This window comes from Crocodylus siamensis, chromosome 2 (assembly GCF_052110815.1).
Source record: "Crocodylus siamensis isolate JL-2025a chromosome 2, ASM5211081v1, whole genome shotgun sequence".
In the NCBI taxonomy this organism is placed as follows: Eukaryota; Metazoa; Chordata; order Crocodylia; family Crocodylidae; genus Crocodylus; species Crocodylus siamensis.
Genome location: NC_143396.1, coordinates 81,509,845 through 81,529,156, shown reverse-complemented (window position 1 = coordinate 81,529,156; position 19,312 = coordinate 81,509,845). Strand labels below are relative to the sequence as shown.

Here is a 19,312-nt window from a genome sequence, read left to right as displayed (position 1 = left end):
GAGCAGGAGATGAGGAGGAGCATGAGCAGGAGGCAAGCAGGGGAATGAGCAGGAGGCTGGAGATGAGCAGGGAAATGAACAGGAGGCTCCTGGAGAGTAGCTGGAGATGTTCCCCTGCTGTCTCCAGCCTCCTGCTTGTTCCCCTGCTCATCTCCAGCCTCAGGAGGCTGGAGACAAGCCCCTGGAGACAAGCTGGAGATGTTCCCCTGCTGTCTCCAGCCTCCTGGTCATCTCCAGCCTTGGGAGGCTGGAAATGAGCAGGGGAACAAGCAGGAGGCTGAAGACAGTAAGAGACCATCTCCAGCTCATCTCCAGGGGCTTGTCTCCAGCTGCCTGCTCATCTCCAGCCCCTGCACACACTCCTGCTCTTTCTTCAGTCCTCCAGAGGCTGGAGAAAAGCAGGAGAATGAGCAGGAGGCTGGAGATAAATGGGGGAGTGGAATGGAGATGATTCAGGGATTTGGCTCCAGCCTCCTGATCGCTCCCCCATTGGTCCCCCACACAGTTCCAGCCTCCGGCACTGCCTGTAGCTTACCAGCAGCAGCAGGGCACAACTCCCCCATGTGGCGTGTGGCAGCAGGGCTTAGCCTTGGCTGTCTAGCACTCACGCTGCAGCTGCCAAATCCTGCAGTTGCGGCCTGGTTTGGCAGGGTGCCTGTGCTGTCTGGAAGCTCAGGGGTGCTGCAGCTGTCACCTGGGACTTAGTGCTGCTCAGCCCGAGTGGCTGGAGCTCTGAGACAGTGTGGGGCGCCTTGGTGAGCTGGGTGCACCTGCATAGTGGCAGCAGGGGTGTCAGGTAGCTGGGGCTGAGTCCCACAGTCCCCAAGCACGGGGGCTATGCCATGAAGCCCCAAGCAGCCCCAACCACTGCTGCTACTGCCAGTGAGTGTGTGTGTGTGGGGGGGGGGCTGGGGCTGTGTGAGCAGGGAGTGGGGGAACAGATGGGGGTGGGAGGAATGAATGGGGGTTGGGTCCAGGCAGGCCCCCCACCAAGGTCCCCTCCCCCCCTCCTCCACCCCTTCTCACTTACCTGGCATGAAGCTGGGTCCAGGTCCCTGCAGCTTGCACCGCTGCCTGCCTTGCATGGGTAGGCAGTGTGCTTCAGCACTAGGGCAAGGACCAGCCATAGAGATGCTCTGGCTGGCTACCAGAGCATCTCTGTGAAGGACCGAGCCTCTGGTTGCCTCAGGCCATGGTCCCAGACTATGCCCTCCCCACTTTTTTCCCCCAGGGTATTTTTTGACTCATGGATATCCAGGGGTCTAATTTTGCCCCTGCACTGCAAATCTGCAGTGCAGGAACTGTTTTTTTACTCCTGTATGTGCCTCTTGCCGCATCTCAACGGGGGTTGAGATGCGGCAAGAGGCATGTGCACGCTCATCTGGCCATGCCCATGGAGCTGTGTTATGTGGCCCATGGGTCTCAATGAGGGGCTGGTAATTTTGCAGTGAGGCAAGTGACAGTGGGACCTGCTGCCAAAGTCCAGCTCATGGAGCCCTGTTTGCAATATGTATCCATAGCAGGGGACAAAAGACAATTACACTAAGCCCACACCTGCCACTGTCACTGCTTACTCGACTAGTGAACTAGTCTGCTTCCTCCACACCTGAATCTGACTCAGGGGGTGGGGAAGTTTGATACTCCTGGTTTACAGAAACAGTCAATGAAGACTTTTATATATAAACCAAATATATTCCTTTTTGGTTGTTTTTGGTTATAAGTGTTTGATGGAAACTGAAGTTCCTCAACACCTTGCAGGAGAGATTCAGCATCTTTCTATCATTCATGGTTATTCTGGTTATTAGTTCTTAGCAGTGAACTTCAACTATTGCTATCCTTCATATTTCATACAGGTTTGAACAATAGTCTTTTATGTATTGTCTCTCTCTGGTTGTGTCTACATGAGATGTTACCACGCCATTGCATTGCTGGGCACTAACTGTGCAATGACAACACTGTGCAGTAGTAACAAGCTTCTGTGCAGTAGCTAGTTGCTACTGCACAGTAGTGCCAGGCAAAAACTGCGTGGTGATGGCACTGCACAATAACACCAGTAGCTGTGCAGTCATTTAGTACTTGCATAAGCTTGTTACTTATTGCAAGTCATTTAGTATTTGCAATAAGTAACAACTGCACAGTGGGCGGATTGTGCAGACGCACCCTCTGACATCTAGAAAGGGATCATTATTTCTAGGGTTTCTGTATTTAGTGGTCTCCACTAACACAGCAAGTATCTAAAGCATAACAGAAACTTCCAAAGAGGAGGAATGCACTGAATGGGAACACACTTGATAGATGGAAAAATAAAAAAAATAAAGTCCCTTAAATTAGACATAAAACTACAAATACCAAAGTTGATCAGGGCAGTTTAAAAATTACCCATGGAGTCTAAATCATCCTTACTGCTTATAACCATAAAATGTGTAATTAGAAAATGAAATAACATGAATCAATAGGAAAGACTGCAGCACATAAAACGTACTGACATAAAGTATATCTTTGAAGAGGATCTTGCAAGATTTTCACTACCAGAGCACAAGACTGCCAGAACTCTCTTAGCAGTTAAAGCTTTTGGTCCCAAAAAGGAGTGACAGCAAGACAGAACTTGAGCTCATGCCACCCTGACTCATTAAAAAGGTTTATCCTCTTTATCTTCAATCAGTTCCTTTGACTGAGTGGGAGACAAAACCCACTCAGTGTGATACCTTGGCTGATTTTGCCACTTCCTAGCAGTGGCCTTGCACAATTTCAGTAAAAACTGAGGAAAAGTTGAAAGAATCTTCCTCATTTATGGTCACTGTGCTCGTGTTCTTCTCAAGTGGAAAGGAATTTGGCACAAGATAAGTCTTTCTGTTTGCCTAAGTCCAGATATCAGACTACACCCTCCTGATCCATAGACAGCCCTTACTCAAGTGGCTGGAGTTGCCTAGGTGAGAGGACAGTCATGTGCTAGTTCTATTGGAGAATATACTTCATAAGACAGTGGTATGAGTTGTGATAAGACCTTCAGTGCAAGAGACAGCTACTGAGCCAAAGCTTCTTACGTCTGGAGTACTGACTCTTGAGGTATAACATCCAACTGTGTCAAGAGTGCTACCCCTGCCAACAAAGAGAGAAGGATGATTCAAAGCTTGTATTTGGGACTTTAAGGGAGCCACACAGAAGACTAGGATTTTTTATTTTTTAGTTCCCTGACCCTCTCTGCTGCCAGATGCTGAGAGAGTAGAGGGGAGGGGGAATTTGGTGATCTTCAAGGAACTGCTGGCTCATTTCCTGCTGTGGGTGGATATAGATTATCCACTTTACCCAATGACTAAGACAATATTATCAGTGACTTCAAGTGTAGTATCAGGTAGATGCCCTCAGCTTCTGTGTTGCAGGCCCAGGATGTTTTGTTGGTTAGGCCACCCTTTTGTACTTTTGGGGGGTCTGGGGCAGTGTAACTGTGGGCAGCAGTGGCAGGGAAATTTATTTCTTCATGTTCTTGTCTAACCAATATGTCAACTTCACAGGTTAACCATGTGAAGCACTCTGGATCAACATCACATGAAACTTAAAGCAGTCTCCTCAGCTATTTCAGTGACAGCTTGTAGTGGTATAATACACTTCTTCAGTGCCAGTTATAACTGTGTCTAAGCAAATGCATCTCAGGAAGATGACAAAGCAAGTACAAATCTTAGGCTTTTGTCACTCTTCTGTTCAATAGGCTAAATTTGAAGCCACTGAAGATACTTGAATCCTTGTTCGATACTAAATCCTGAAAAACAAGAGAGGGCAGCGAGGCATCAAGGGCAGTATCGGCTGTGGTAAGCAGCAATAGACGGTGTTGCTTCTTACATAATTTGGAAAGATAGCACCTTGCTCCTGGCAATCTAGTGCTAGTACCTCTTCTGCAATGATCCCTTAGCCCCAGAAAATTAAAACAATCTAATCTGCCAAAATGAAAAGACTAGTAGTGCCTCAGCATTCAGGTGAGCACTGTAACATTATGGTAGAAATGGAGTGCTTTACTGCTTAAGGCAGGCACTTAGATAAACACATTTACATAAAATGTTGCCTGCACATGGAGGGAAACAGAGGCCAAAGAACAGAGACAAAAAAGAAAATGTTGATCAAATTTGGGAACTGAAGTACCACGGAAATCCACTGAAGAGTCTTGGACAAGTATTTCAGAAATACTAAACCAAATGGACTGGAAACAGCACAGAGACTGAGGAAAAATCTGTCAAATACCGAGATCTTGAGAAGAGTTGGGACATGTTAGTAAGGAACAACTGCTGCGGAGTTCCTTTCTTGCTGAAGAAGGAAATGACTGGACTATTTTAGAAGGCAGAACTTATAATTAGGTAGGGATGATGTGCAGTGACCAACTGGGGGGCCAGTTACACCTACTTTTCATTACCACTCCCTTTAAAGATAAAAGATGCTCTCAGAACTTGAAGAATACTTCCAGTCTTGCATTACAAGACCAAGACAAAGGAGGAGGATTTTGGTCTGATAGTAGGTTTAGAAACAATTACTTATCTTTAAAAATGTATAGGCTCATGGTATGTTATCTGGCTTGCATTCTTGTATTTACTTTGAACACAGCCAATACAACTACTGAGAGCAGTTATCAACATCTGTATATGATACTTGAGAGTAGTAAAACTTCTCAGAAAACAACAACAGAATCATGCATAAAGTGCTGGCTATGTACATACAAGCTTTTTATTAATGCAAGCATACTTTATTAATATTATAGGGAGGCAAACAAGTCTTCTCTAGCTAGTAATACTATCGCTATAAATATCTCATTTAAGACAGTTATATATTTAGATTGTGCAATCCAATAATACATAAAGGAACACCAATAAATAACCAAATTTTCATAAAAATAAAAAATTACTGATGTTTCTGTGACTTGTTCATACTATAGGAAGAGAAGACTTTTGAATAATATAATGGTTAAATGACTAATAGCAGATAGGTGACAACTCTCATCTCATACTGTACTTGGGGAAAGTGAAGAGAAGGTAAGTGTTTTCATCAGATTTAATGTTCATAGAGGGTGGGAGTGCTTGGAAGTGTTTTACTGGTGAAAGATTTGCTGGAACTACGATTTCATTTGTTAGGTGTTTTGAAGAAAACTTCACTACAGAGAAAGCAAATCTGTGGGTATCACTAGCAACCTAATTTCTTTTAAATCAGGACCTTTTGAAGGTATCATAAGCAAGGAACAGTATGGAAAAACCAGCAGGGGAGAAAACAATGTTGTAATGGCTGGGTTCTGTGGTGAGGAAGAGAGCTGGCAGACTTATCTAAATTGTTAATGTTTTTATCTGTATGACTAAGTGACATTTGATCATTTCCTGGGTGAGTCCTAAGCAAATGTTTCCTAAGCATATATTTTAAAGATTCAGCTTTATCTGGGGGAAAAATATATTGAAACTAATCTAGGGAAGTGCTATTTGCATAACCCAGGTGAAATATAAATTGTACATCATACATACACTGTATGAAACTGGCAACAACACTGGCCCACAATGACTCCTAACCAATGGTAAGATTCATCTTATGTGCTGCAGCATGGCTGCACCTTTCCCAATAATTGGGTAAGAAAGCCCCGTCACATTATCTGGTAGAATGATCTCTTCTGAGAAACTTTTCATTCTTTTATGGAGATTATGTTTACTTTAAACATAAACACAAATTTGGCACTCCGTGGGTGTGTCTGGGGTTGTCTGACCCCAGCTGTCTTTCCCGCTCATGCAGAGGACTGGACCTGATGATCCTCTGGGGTCCCTTCCAGCCGTATGATTCTATCTACATGTGCAATTCATTTGAAGCAACAAATTCTGGAGCAGTTTGGAGTAAACTACTCCTGGGCACCGTATTCACGGCTGCCTGGGACAGCAGCACTTTGAGTTGGGGCAGAGCAGTTTACACAATGGCCAAGGAGGAACGGGGGTCAGTCCTGGACTCCAGGTGCCAGCATCAGGTTGCAGAGGGGCTGGCTGGGATATGAGCAGAGTACTGCAAGTGTGTAGCTGTGTCTAGGCAGCAGGCAGGAGTCTGACCCCCTGCTGGCTGGCTGACTGGTTGCAATTTATGCCCATGGTCAGCATCTACACAGGTATTTAACTGCAATTAATTACCCTGCTGTATGATAGTACTGTACCCGACAGTACTATGTTATAGCAGCATTAATTAGTTTACTGAAGCCTAATACCATTGCATGTGTACATGGTGATGCTTTACTCTGCACCTAATTATTGTACTCTGAAGTTAAGCGCATATGTAGACATGGCCAGTGGTTCTAGCAGCAGAATACTTCTAAAATTGCAACTGAAAAGACAGTCCTATTTCAAAGTAAATAAGATTTCTTGAAAGATGAAAACTTGATTTTTATCAAGTTTGATTTTTGAGTTGATATCTGACAGCAGATTTTAAGCAAACAAGAGGACAGTTAGCTCAATCATGTAAAAAGAACTGGGGCTTTTTAAATTCAAATGTGAGGGTTTGAAAGAGACACTGATAAGATTAAGATACATTGGTTTTGCATCCTCAGAGCTCCTTGGGAAGGTAAGTTTTGAACATATCTTGCCTACTTACTGCCTCTGCTTGCATGTTCTAAAGTTAGAAATGTGGCTGTCAAGATGCTTTAGCGGCATCCCAACAGAGATGCTGAGAACAGCTGTAGCAGAAACCCCCAAAACTGCTACATCATTACATTACTGGATTTGGTGTATGTAAGTGATAGTGAATGGGCAGGGCAGGGAGTGTTTGAAAGCAGACTTCCAGGGGAGCATCAGGGACACAAAACAGACTTACCTTAGTTTTCTAAGTTGGTACCAAGGGCCAATTTAATTCTCAATTCTTAAAGATTAACTGGGCGCGTTTCATGTGCAATTAATGCTATTTGGCTTTACTGGGAGGTAACATTACTCCATATGTGGGTAGTAAATTTAGTGCACAGTAGACTAATTTACTGCATACTAAGCGCCTGCATGTGTAGATGGTTAGGTTAGTCTACAGCATAGTAAAGTGTCTTGTATAGACACAGCCACTCAGTGGGTGCATTTACATGTGCGCTGGACTGTGCAGTTGTTACTCCACAATTATATAGTAATTGCTTAAGAAAACACTAAATGACTGCACAGTAACGACTGTTACTGTGCAGTCCTGGTGCCGCATGGGTCATTTCCAATGCTACTGCGCAGTAGTGTTGGCATTACACCTTGTGCCTGCCAATGCTATGCCTTCATAGTAATGAGTTATGTCACCAAGGTTTTTGTTACAGCGATTTGTAGACACAGCCAGTGGGAGTCGGAGACCTGATTTTTTTCCCCTCTAAATCATCTGCTGAATAAGAAGCTGAATATAAATATATAAATTTCTGTCCAGCCTCAGCCAATAGCCAATGGTGAGGATTTTTTTAAAACCTTATTAAAATTAATTTGATTTAATAACTTATGGAAGATATTACATAGCTATAAAAGTGTTTTTTATTGTTGATTTAATTTTCATTAGTGGATAGTTCAGAAATGAACTGCCTATAGATATTATTAACTTGTTTTTTTCTAAATAATTTCAAGAACTCAACAAAATGTTTCAGCTAGGTCCTAAAAATCAATGGCTATAGTGTCAAATGAATGAAAATAACATTTTGCAGGATGTTGCAGTTGATTCAGTTATTTTAATAGGCTCACAAAACAGAACATTAAAATGCCACAGCAGAGCAATAAAATGTTTATTTTATAATGTGGGCAAAACAGATAGAGGGAGGATTAATGCTGATAATTTTGTTCTTTCATTTTGGTTCCTCTTTTCTCTAAGTGTCTGCTGGAGGTTGGGTGGAGAAGCAATGCTGCTATAAAAGCATTAATTGTGATTTTACATTTTATTTAGCATGTCTGGGATGTATGGCAACATTTTCAGTGCAGCTTGTTTTTTACTTTCTTTTCACTGTGTATTCACAGTAGTTCAAAACCTTAAGACAAATTCCTAAGATAAGCATTTAAGAACTTGTAGTTCACTATAACCTTTTTAACATGTGCAAAAATGATAACACACTACAATCAGGTCAGTCATCTGCATCTGCAGGTTATTCTCATCTTTTACCTTGCTGTCTCTGGAAGCAGTAGCACCACTCATTGTTAGATATCAAACTGTCCTTGTATGTGTCACAAGAATTGAAGAATGCCTTGGTGCACTGTTCATTCTTGTCAAGGTAAATGCTTCCAAGCTCTGACTGGTCCAACAGCAGGTCATAGTTCGTATCAAGCCTGTTAAACATCCAGCCAAGGGAGTCCTTGCAAATTGGCAAAATGCTGGTATCAAATCCTAAGAGGCAAAAATAGAAAGTAATTGGATATCAGTGAAAGATATAGCTCAGGCCAGGAAAGGGAGTGCTGTGTTCTGGATACAGTACATAAAGCTGTATATAAAGAATATACAAACTGTATTTAAAAGAAATCAATAATTCAGCTGCTAAAGAATTAATCTCACCACCCGCCTTAACACATTTAAAACATAAGAGCTTTCTTTCCAAATGTGATACGTATGACACACATTCTGTAGAATAACAAATGATCTATGGTGGTTTTCAGGAAAGTAATTCTCTTGAGGGACTTTAGTGACATAATAAATCAGAGGAACATAGCTCCAGTGGTTTGTGATGCTCACAGAACCAGTAAAATATGAGTAATTTCCATATGACACTCTGCAGCCCAGTGGTTGCTTTCTGTAATATATACTCAACACTCTTAAGGTTTGTGACTCTCAGCCTTAGGTACACTAAAAAATATTACACCTTATCTATAGTCTGCATGAAAAGACCACTTTAAAAGAACAAGCAACTTATTTCTCCCTCTCACACAATCATTTTTCCCTTTCAAGTCCCTGGACCAACCACATTCTTTAACTAGGGCTGCAGACAGTTTACAGATAGCATCTGTGGCAGGCCTGAGCAGACCAAAACATGAATTTATGAGCAGCAACATAGCTACTAATGTGAACTTTTGTTGCCTCCACCATTTTCTTTTAGGGGCAATCTGTGTGAGGCAGTAGTGTAACTGGGGGTAGGTAAGTGAGGGACTAGCCTCAGGTGTTGGAATAGATACAACAATGCTGCTACTCTGACAGCTACAGTCTTCACTGCATGGAGTGGGACCAGGATCCAGGCAATAATACAGGGTCAAGGCAGTTAAATGATGAAGGAAAAAAGAGCAATGAATGAAGATGGGGGAGAAGGGTGTCCCCCTGCTAAATTAGGGACTTTAATTATTTGTTCAGCATGGCATTTAGCAGTGACACCTTTTTTTCTTAGCTGCAGGGGCCTCAGAACCATCCTGGTTTCACCCCCTGGGTCTTTCACACTAGTTGGCCTGTAGTTTCTCAGGGCACAAACCCTACCAACTATGCCTCTGGCCCCATCATCCCTGCAGTACCCCACCTCCTGTCCCAGGCACCAAAAGGAGCTTGCTATGCCTCTGGTATGAAAGTAATTTGTGAATACGGTGGCAGTCATTTTAGTTATTCCACAAATGACTGCTGCTAGGACAAGCAATAGAACATTTATTTATGTAACATTAGATTCAGTGATTTAAAGGTATCAAACTTGGTAACCCTCCTTTCACTGTTAGCATAGCAATGTGCTTTTCTTTGACTAAAAAAAAAAATATTATAACCTCTTGATATAGTTAAAATATAAACAAATCTCATCTACAAAAATCTCAAATAATACATGCGTTTGGTTTTCTGTACAGAAGAAAGTTGATAAAATATTTGAGTCCTGAAAAACGCAAGTTAATTGATCAAAGATATCTGAACCTGAAATTCCAATAAACTGCTCACAACTCCTACAGATTTGACTACTTTTATCCATTTTTAGCCAAAAAAAACGAAGCTCAAATGTGTACATATGCTTAGATCTTAAGTTATGGATGTTTCAGGGAATGGCACAACTCGGCCATATAAAAAATGTGGCCAAAATCAAATACTCACTAATGTCATTATAACAACAAAAATCAGTAATGGATAGCATGGCTCTGCTGGTACATTCTGGCCCTAATCAATTGTGACACAGCGTTTGTTTCTGGTAAAATGCAACACTGGTGCCAATCTTGAAAACATAAATCAATACTCTCTTAGAGGATCTTTTCCGGAACAGGACAGGGTATAAGGGCCAAGAAGAAAACTGCAGTCAGTGGCAGGTCAATTTCATATTTTGAAAGACTTCTTGTAGCATCCATAATACTTGATAAGAATTAACAAGTTATTTCTCCTGGTAGAGTTACTTCAGAGATTTGGCTAAACTCTAAGGTTCTATTTGCTGAAAATGTCTTGTTCTAGTATAGTATGATCCTGAATGTAAAATGTGGATTCAGGATTACCTCTACAATTTATTAAGACACTAGTGTGGTGCACTTTCTACCTCCTCCTAACTGTATTGACACAATACAAAGAAATTCCAGAGAGAACACAAATGAAAAGAATCATATTTCTGGAGTCACATGAAGAATTTCAGACCTACAATACTGATATCTACTGCAAGTAAAAACTTCATTTCTTTCCACCACAAAAGTTAACACTGCCAAAACATATTAAAGGAGGAAGCTGGAAGTCTAGGGAAATGGCAGGAGAGAGGACTCCAAGATGAGGGTGTCTTGGGAGATGGTTTGCTGGAGGATGGATTGCTTTATTAATTGGATTTTTTATATTAGTTTTTGAATGAAATGCTAGAAGGGCAAAAATTTGAACATGGATGAAAATTTGAAAATTTATTATATACACATCACTAGCTTCCAGGTTCCATTTCAGTAAATCTCAGACTACAAACTCTCATTACATTCCTCAACTGGCCAAGAGGAAATAAACCCATTTAATTGTACTTCATTTGCTTTCCATTAACTGGCTTTTGAATCCCCTCTTAAAGACACCAGCTCACACACTGCATTGAAAGAAACATACTGTATAAATCATATGCAGGCTTAGACTGAACTTTCTTCCTACAGAGTTCCTTCATCATTCCTTCTTGATTACATCTCACATCAGCTTGCCATTTGATCCAATTCTAGATTCCTATTCTTCAAAATTTTTCTTGCTTCTTCTGTGAAGGGCTATAAAATGGGGCTATATTGGTGAGTTCCCAGTGCATCCTAACTTATTAAGTTTATTCTGGGTATGAGTGGAATTTAGAAAGAGATTAATTAAATTGGACATGAGGGAACTGACTAAATTGTTCAAGATGAAAGCAGCAAAGATGAGGTATTTTTTGTATAACTTTTAAGAAGTACATTTAGCACAAAGAAATATGTTTTACTCTGTTTCTTCAGAGAGATAGAGTTAAATGTTGAAATATACTCTAAAACGACGTTTTATGATATTATGGATTTTAGGAAAGGAGACATAAGAATTAATTCAGGCTTTACAAACATTTCAACAGAAGAAAATTGACTAACAAAATTGTGCTTGTTCAAAATCTGAGAAACAAGACTGATCTAAATTTTAACTATCACAATATTGTATATTATAGCAAGATTTGGCAAAATTAAATAAAAAAATAGAACTAGAAAGAACCACATGTCAGCCATTGACTCTCATTCTTGGTATTTCAGGCAACAGCATCATATAATCACTTTTAGAAACTGACCAAGCTCTGTTTTAAAAGTGCTTGAGTACCTTGCCCCTAGACTTCTATTGGAAGACAATCCTAAACCATCACTGAAGTCATTGCTAAAAACCACCTTCTAAGGTCCAGGATACATGTGTTCATGGCCAGATAATACCCAGTTGTTCTTTTGCCAAACTTATCCTTTAGTTTAAATAGTTCTGGTGCTCATCCTTCATTTTGCTAAGCTAAAAATAGACTACATTCTTTTGGTTATCCAGGTACAGTACTCATATTTGTTAATTTAAAGCTGGATTCTATATCTCTATGCCACACAGCAGGTACATCTACATGAAAACTTGAAATCAGAGCAAATTCCTGCACAGTAAGCGTCATCCCTTTCTACGCATTCAGATGCTTACTACGCTGTAATTTGCTATAATTGCAAATAAATTTGCTACCTGTAAATACAGATAACAAATTTACTTGGGAGTAATTACTATGTGGTATGGCATGTGTAGATATCCAACTGGGAGAAAATTTGTTTCTGGTCAGCTGGGCAGCAGAGGGCAGGAGATTGCTGCCTGCCCCTGGGAGCTGCCTGCTGCCAGTGTGGGCTTTGCCACTGGAGCCTAAGTGGGGACAATGCCTCCTTATCCCAGCAGCAAGGATCTCTAAGCCCCCAGTCTGTGACCACGATGGTAGAGCCTGCTCTGGCAGTAGGCAGCTCCTGGGGGCAGGGAGCAATCTCCCAGCCCCTACCAGAAGACAACTGTCTCTCACCCTGTTCTCATTAAGAAACTGGGGGGCTGTGGTGTAGACACCCACACAGTCAAATGGGTCGCCAACTGGCTGGAGGGCCACACCCAGAGAGTGGTAGTGGATGGGTCCTTCTCACCCTGGAAGGACGTGGGCAGTGGGTTCCGCAGGGCTCGGTCCTCAGGCCCGCACTGTTCAACATCTTCATCAGCGATGTGGACAAGGGGGTAAAAAGCACCCTGTTCAAATCTGCTGATGACACTAAGATGTGGGGGGACATGGGCACATTGGAAGGATGCAACAGGCTACAGTCAGACCTAGACAGGTTACAAGGGTGGGCAGATGAGAATAGGATGGGTTTCAACACAGACAAGTGCAAGGTGATGCACCTCGGGAGGAACAACCGGCACCACACCTACAGGTTAGGGAACTCCCCTCTTGTCAGCACAGAGGCGGAAAGGGATCTGGGGGTCATCATTGACTCCAAGATGAACATGGTCCGGCAGTGTGGGGAAGTAAGGAAGGCCAACCGCACCTTGGCATGCATCCACAGATGCATCTCGAGCAGGTCCAAGGAGGTGATCCTCCCCCTCTATGCGGCACTGGTCAGGCCGCAGCTGGAGTACTGCGTCCAGTTCTGGGCACCACACTTCAAGAGGGATGTCGACAGCATGGAGAGGGTCCAGAGGAGGGTCACTGGTATGATCAGGAGACAACAGGGCAGGCCCTACGAGGAGAGGCTACGGGACCTGAACCTGTTCAGCCTCCAAAAGAGAAGGCTGAGGGGGGATCTTGTGGCCTGTTACAGTCAGGGGGGATCAGCAGGCATTGGGGGAGTCACTGTTCCCCTGAGCACTGCCAGGAGTGACCAGGAATAAACGGTCACAAGCTGGCAGAGGGTAGGTTTAGGTTAGGTATCAGGAGGCGCTACTTCACGGTCAGGGCGGCTAGGGTCTGGAACCAGCTTCCAAGAGAAGTGGTGCAGGCTCCTACCCTGGGGGTGTTTAAGAGGAGGTTAGATAACATCTTGCTGGGGTCATTTGACCCCAGTATTCTTTCTTGTCATGGCAGGGGGTCAGACTAGATGATCTGCTCAGGTCCCTTCCAACCCTAGAAACTATGAAACTGTCTCCTGGCCCCATGCTCCCTAGGCTGGTATCAAGGGGGAGCCTAGAGCTCATGCTGGCTTCTGCAAGGGGCGGTACAGGGGCAGCAGGGGTGGGAACAAACTGCTGGCATGAGCAGCAAATCTACTCCTGCTTCTCCACACATGTAGATGCCTGCCCATCTATAAAGTAACCCATCCTGAAGCACTTGCATGAGTAGAGAGCATTGGCACATGTAGAACAAGGGCTACCACTGTTGTCCAGGGGCAGGCCACAATGATCCAGATTGTGTCCAAGGAGGGCTGATGCCAGGACTTGAGGACCACTGTCATGGTATAGCATGGATAATGTGCCTATCCAGCTATCTGTGTTACAGCAAACCCCCTCAGAAAATTGTGCTGAAGCCCCTGTTTCCCCAGCCACATCTGGCCAATGGGTTACGGTTTGCTTACCTCTGGTCTAAAAGTCCTTGCAGTGTCAATGTAGCAGCCTTCAACTACCTGAACAGTGATTCCAAAGAACATGGGGCTAGATGACAGAACAAGGAACAATAGTATCAAGTTTTACTTAGGGAGGTTTAGGTTGGATGTTAGGAAAAAACTCTCTCACTAGGAAGGTGGTGAAGCACTGGAACAGGTTACCTAGAGAGATGGTGGCAATTTCATCCTTCAAGGTTTTTAAGGCCTGGCTTGACAAAGCCCTTGCTGGAATGATATAGTTGGGGATAGTCTTGTTTTAAGCAGGGAGTTGGACTAGATGACCTCCTGAGGTCCCTTCAAATCTTAATTTTCTATGATTCTATAATTCTATTATTTCTTATTATTCCAGCACTCCTGGTTAATCATTCTTTCTCTGTGCAATGAAAATCCCTTTGAATTTTGTCATTCGCAAATTTCATGGGCAAATTTTTATTTTTGGTGCCAAATCAGTAATGAAAATATTACACAAAATCAGTATTAACAGAGACCCTTGAAAAACCTCACTATTAACCTCCCTCTAGCCTAATACTTCCCCATTTAATATTACCTGTTTTCTTCCCATAATCTGGTTCCTTAATCAGTTTACAATTCTTTTACTAATCTACATTTTCTCCCATTTAATAAGTGATTTTCAAGGGGGTATTGTATCAAATCTTTCACTAAAGTCCAGAAAAATGAGACCAACTGAATTCCTTCCTGTGGAAAATCAGTTATCTTATCAGTTATGAAGTTAATTAGGTATAATTTACTTTTGAGAACCCCACGTCGCATTTTATGCCATTTTACATTTGCCTCCACAGTTTAATTGTTGTTTAAAGTATTGCATACAACTGAGGTCAAATTAATGGAACTGCTTCAATAATTTCCCCCCTTCTTAAATATAGGTATTTATGCGAAGCTTTGGTTGCTGATTTGATTTGGTGGAGACTCAGCCCAATTTGGCAGCCGAGTCTCTGAATCCGAATCCAGTCAGGAGCCCCTTTAATCTCTCTAAATCTATTTAAGGAGATTCAATGATTTGGACATAGACACAGCTTTATGTTTTTCTACATACCTCAAGGTACCGGGTGGCTCATGAATGCTGAGATGGTGGGGTGGATGGAGCATCCCACAGGAGTTGTGGGGGGGAGGGGTCCCCAGCATGCTTAGCGGCAGACCCAGAAGTGGACCAGAACCACTTCCAGGTCTACCGTGAAGCATGCAAGGGACCCCCACCTGCCCCCCAGCTCAGTGACTGGTGCCTCCTGGGTCTGGGGGGAGGGTCACCTAGGGTCCTCCTGCAGCCAGTTGCCAAGCCAGTGGATCCAGAAGTACTTCTGGTCCACTTCCAGGTCTGCTGCCGAGCACAGGGCAGGACCCCTCCAGTGCTCCTATGGGACACTCCATCTGCCCCACCATCTCAGTGTTCATGAGCTGTGTCTGGTACCTTGAGGTATGTAGAAAAAACATTTAAAGCTGTGCTATGGCCGAATCACTGATTCACCAAATCAGCATTGAAGCTTCAGATTCAGATTCAGCTGAATCAAAATCGGGAGAGTGATCTGAATCAGCAAATCAAATCACTGTCCCCTGAATAAGGCAGAATCTGAAATGAATATGGCCCGCTTTGCACAACCCTAGTATTTCATTTTATTCTATTCTCCAGCAGTATAGTACCCAACCTTGAATTGATACTGATTTAGCAAACTTTCTGCCAGACCTCTGATTTAATATATCGGCCCTTTCAGAATTCTGGGATGTAGATGAACCTGATAGAGTGCATTAATGCTTTCTGAATTTTGCTTTCACATCAGTTGTGGTAATTTTCATTTCCAAAGCCATGGTAATTTCCATTTCCATTCCCTAATTTTCATTTCATTACTAATTACAGAATGCCTATGCCCCTATCATCAGTATCAGTAAACTTACTGACAATTGAAGGAAAATATCTATTTAGGTTTTAGTACACATCTTGATCATCTTTAAGCTTTATCCTGTCTTCACTACACAGCAGTCCCATTTGTATTTTCCACACTCCCATTTTTTATTGCTAGGGAACCTTTTGCTATTAGTTTTGCAAGATATATTCACGTTTGACCTTTAGTAATTCTCACTTCATGTCTAAACATCCTATTCCTGATGAATCTCACTAGCACAGTCAGTTTCATGTCACACAAGACTGAATTGGCCCAATGGTTAATTTTCAGCTATTTTTCTGTCTTGAGGATAAAGTGTTGATCTGGGTACATTTGCTAGCTAGAATACCACTTTTCCAGGCAATAAGTTCAGATATTGGACTTCAGTAAGAATTCAGTTGAATTTAGGGATAGGGATATCTTTCCTTATATTTGCTGTTTGAGGGTGTGGTTTGCAGTTTAAATTTAATTGCTATTAATTCTATTATTACTTGATGGCAGTACCCAGCCCCTAAAGTCTGTGAGAGATTTACTTGATGTGAAGATGAAAGGAATGAATAAATAAAATCTGCACTGACGATAAAATGTACTGTAAGTCCTAAGTGTTATCCATTACTACTATAGCCTCTGCACATCCAACAGACTTTTAAGTTTAAAACTTCTCATGGAGGATTGACACTTAGAAAGAGATGTACTGTAGGTACTATGCTGAGCATAAGGCAACAGCAACAACATATTCTGGGGAGCAACTGAGTGACAAAGCAGACTGGTGATTCATTTACCACAAATTTAAGGCAATACAATAAAGCTTTGTACAAGGGTAGCAGTCATGTCAATCAGAAATGCTGCAAAAACATTTTCTTTTTGCTCAAAAATGGATGACAAAAAATGGGTACGTATAGAAACCTTCATGCAGAATTCCAATATTACTCAGCCCTTTATCACATAGGTTGATTTTTTCCCCTGCCTCATGTGCTGAAGAAATGCATCATATTTCAAACTGTATTTAACTCGCAAAGTATAGGCTTGTTTAGGTCAATGTTATGCATCCAAGACTCTGTAAACTGTATATAATGACCAAGCACTGGTCTTTGAGGCCTAATATCAGGACGGTAAAAGCATGGGGTTCAATGTAGATAAATTCAGGGTGCTGCACCTGGGAAGAAGGAATCCATAGCATACATACAACCTGGGGAGCTCCCCCCTTGTGAGAACAGAGGTGGAAAGGGATCTTGGAGTCATTATTGACTCCAAGATGAACATAAGCTGCCAATGCCAGACTGCAGCCAGCAAAGCCAACCGAATCTTGTCGTGCATCCAAAGATACATCTCAAGCCGGTCCAAAGAGGTGATACTTCCCCTCTACATAGCATTGGTCAAGCCACATTTGGAGTACTGCATCCAGTTCTGGGCACTGCACTTTAAGAAGGATGTGGCCAGCCTTGAGAGGGTTCAGAGGAGGACCACCCGCTTGGTTGGAGGGCAACAGGACAGGCCCTATGAGGAGAGGCTGAGGGACCTGAACCTGTTCAGCCTCAGCAAGGGGGCGATTTGGCGGCTGCCTACAAACTCGTTAGGGGAGATCAGCAGAAAATAGGAAGGGTCCTATTCCTCCCAGCAGCACCCAGGTTGATGAGGAACAGTGGCCAGAAGCTGCTGGAGAATAGGTTCAGGTTAGAGATTAGGAGGTACTATTTCACAGTTAGAGTGGCTAGGATCTGGAACCAACTTCCTAGGGAAGTGGTCCTCGCTCCTACCTTAGGTAAATTCAGAAAGAGGTTGGATGAACACCTGTCTGGGAGCATGTGCTCCTGCCAGTGGCAGGGGGTCAGACTAGATGATCTGTTCAGGTCCCTTCTGACTCCATACTATGAAACTATCAACAATAAACAATGGAAAAATCAAGTGCAAATGTGCAGAAAAAATAAGTTACTAGAGAAATTAAGGAAGATACTATATAGTGCTGTGTACTATAATGAAATGGCCACTTCTTAATAATTAATGTTGACATTTGCTTTTTACTTTAAGCCCAAGTTTGTCAAAAAATATACAGGGGTGCACTGGTAGGGATTTTGGGGGCTGACACTGATAGCAGATATTTAAGGAGGCATATTGGCCAATACCAATCCAATATAGCTGCCCCCAGGTAGTAAGTCCAGTGTGGTGGAAGGGGAGGGGTGAGGGAAGGGGTGTGTGGAGGGAGCAGATCAGTGCCCCCTGTGGTGAGAGAGGGAGGGAGCAGGGGCAGGTGCTGCTCAGGGGGGGCGGGAGCATGGGAGGGATACTCAGCTCATAGATGGGAGAGGCTCTCACTGCTGCTTGCATCCCAGAGGCAGGGGGTGGGGGGGAGCACGTGCCACCTGGATCTGCATGGGGCAGGTGGGCAGGCTGAAACCAGCGCTCCACAGGGCTCTTTTTAGTGGGGGCTGGGCTCGGAGTGGGCACTGGTGGCATTGGGAGGGACTGCAGCCACCCCAAATTTTGCTGATGCAGCCCCGGCTCTTCCCAGCATGTGGGTGGAGGCTGGACACAGAGCCAGGCTGCACCTGGCAATATGGGACTTGGAGCACAGCTGTGGTGAAATCTGGGGTGGCTGCAGCCTCCTCCCAGTGCTGTTAGAGCCTGCTCTAACCCCAACCACAACGAGAATAGCTTCACAGAATGCTGGTTCCAGCCCACCCAACTGCCCTGTGCAGCAGATTCAGGGGGGTTGTAAAAACAGGGTCATCCCCTCTGCTCCCCCTCCTGGGGTGCAAGCAGCAGTGGAAGCTGCCCCCCCCCATGAGCCACACCTCTGTCCCACGCTCATGCCCTCTCCTGGGCAGCGCCTGCCCCTGCCTTCCCTCACCTTGGGGGGCATTGATCTGCCCTCCCCACACCTCTTCACTCTCGCCTCCCCTCCTGACTTATCAGCTCTCCATGCTGCCAGCTCTTCTCCATGCTGTGCTGTGTAGCACAGGCATTTATCAGCCAAATTATCGGCCCCATCAGGTCGATATCTGATCAAGCAAATGTTCTTTATATTGGTACCAATCTGATATTGGACTGATGTACTGGTGCAACTCTACAAATATAATATTCCATTCAAATTCTGATGTGGGCTCTGTAGCAGGAGGAAATTTCATGCCCACATCTAGGATGACTCACATAAGGAATTTCTGAGATATGGTTCAGCAAGACAAAGTTGATGAACAAAAGACAATCTTAAAAATATGAATTAAGCGAACACTAAGAAGCCAGAAGAGAAAACTAAAGAATCTTTTTTTATTTTTTAACCAAGGTAAATAGGATGACTTTCAAATCAATAACAGGATTTTAGAGGGGTGAGGAGGCAACATTATTTTTTTAACTATTAGGGTTGACAATACTACCTATATCACAAGATAGGTCATTCAGTGCTCTAGAAACGTTTACACTTACTCATCCTACTAATATAGTGGTGGCAAGTCTCTGACCTCCAGAATCTGGTCCATTGTACAT

The 19,312-nt window shown here is 43.2% G+C and overlaps 1 protein-coding gene across 1 annotated transcript in view; it reads right to left on the bottom strand.

Moving 5' to 3' along the window:
- SPOCK3 (SPARC (osteonectin), cwcv and kazal like domains proteoglycan 3) overlaps positions 1–19,312 on the bottom strand; it is a 513,922-nt gene that overhangs the window by 12,506 nt on the left and 482,104 nt on the right. Inside the window, exon 8 of the mRNA XM_090036237.1 lies at positions 8,104–8,325. Coding sequence (XP_089892363.1) covers positions 8,104–8,325 — 222 coding nt within the window. The remainder of the gene's footprint in view (positions 1–8,103; positions 8,326–19,312) is intronic.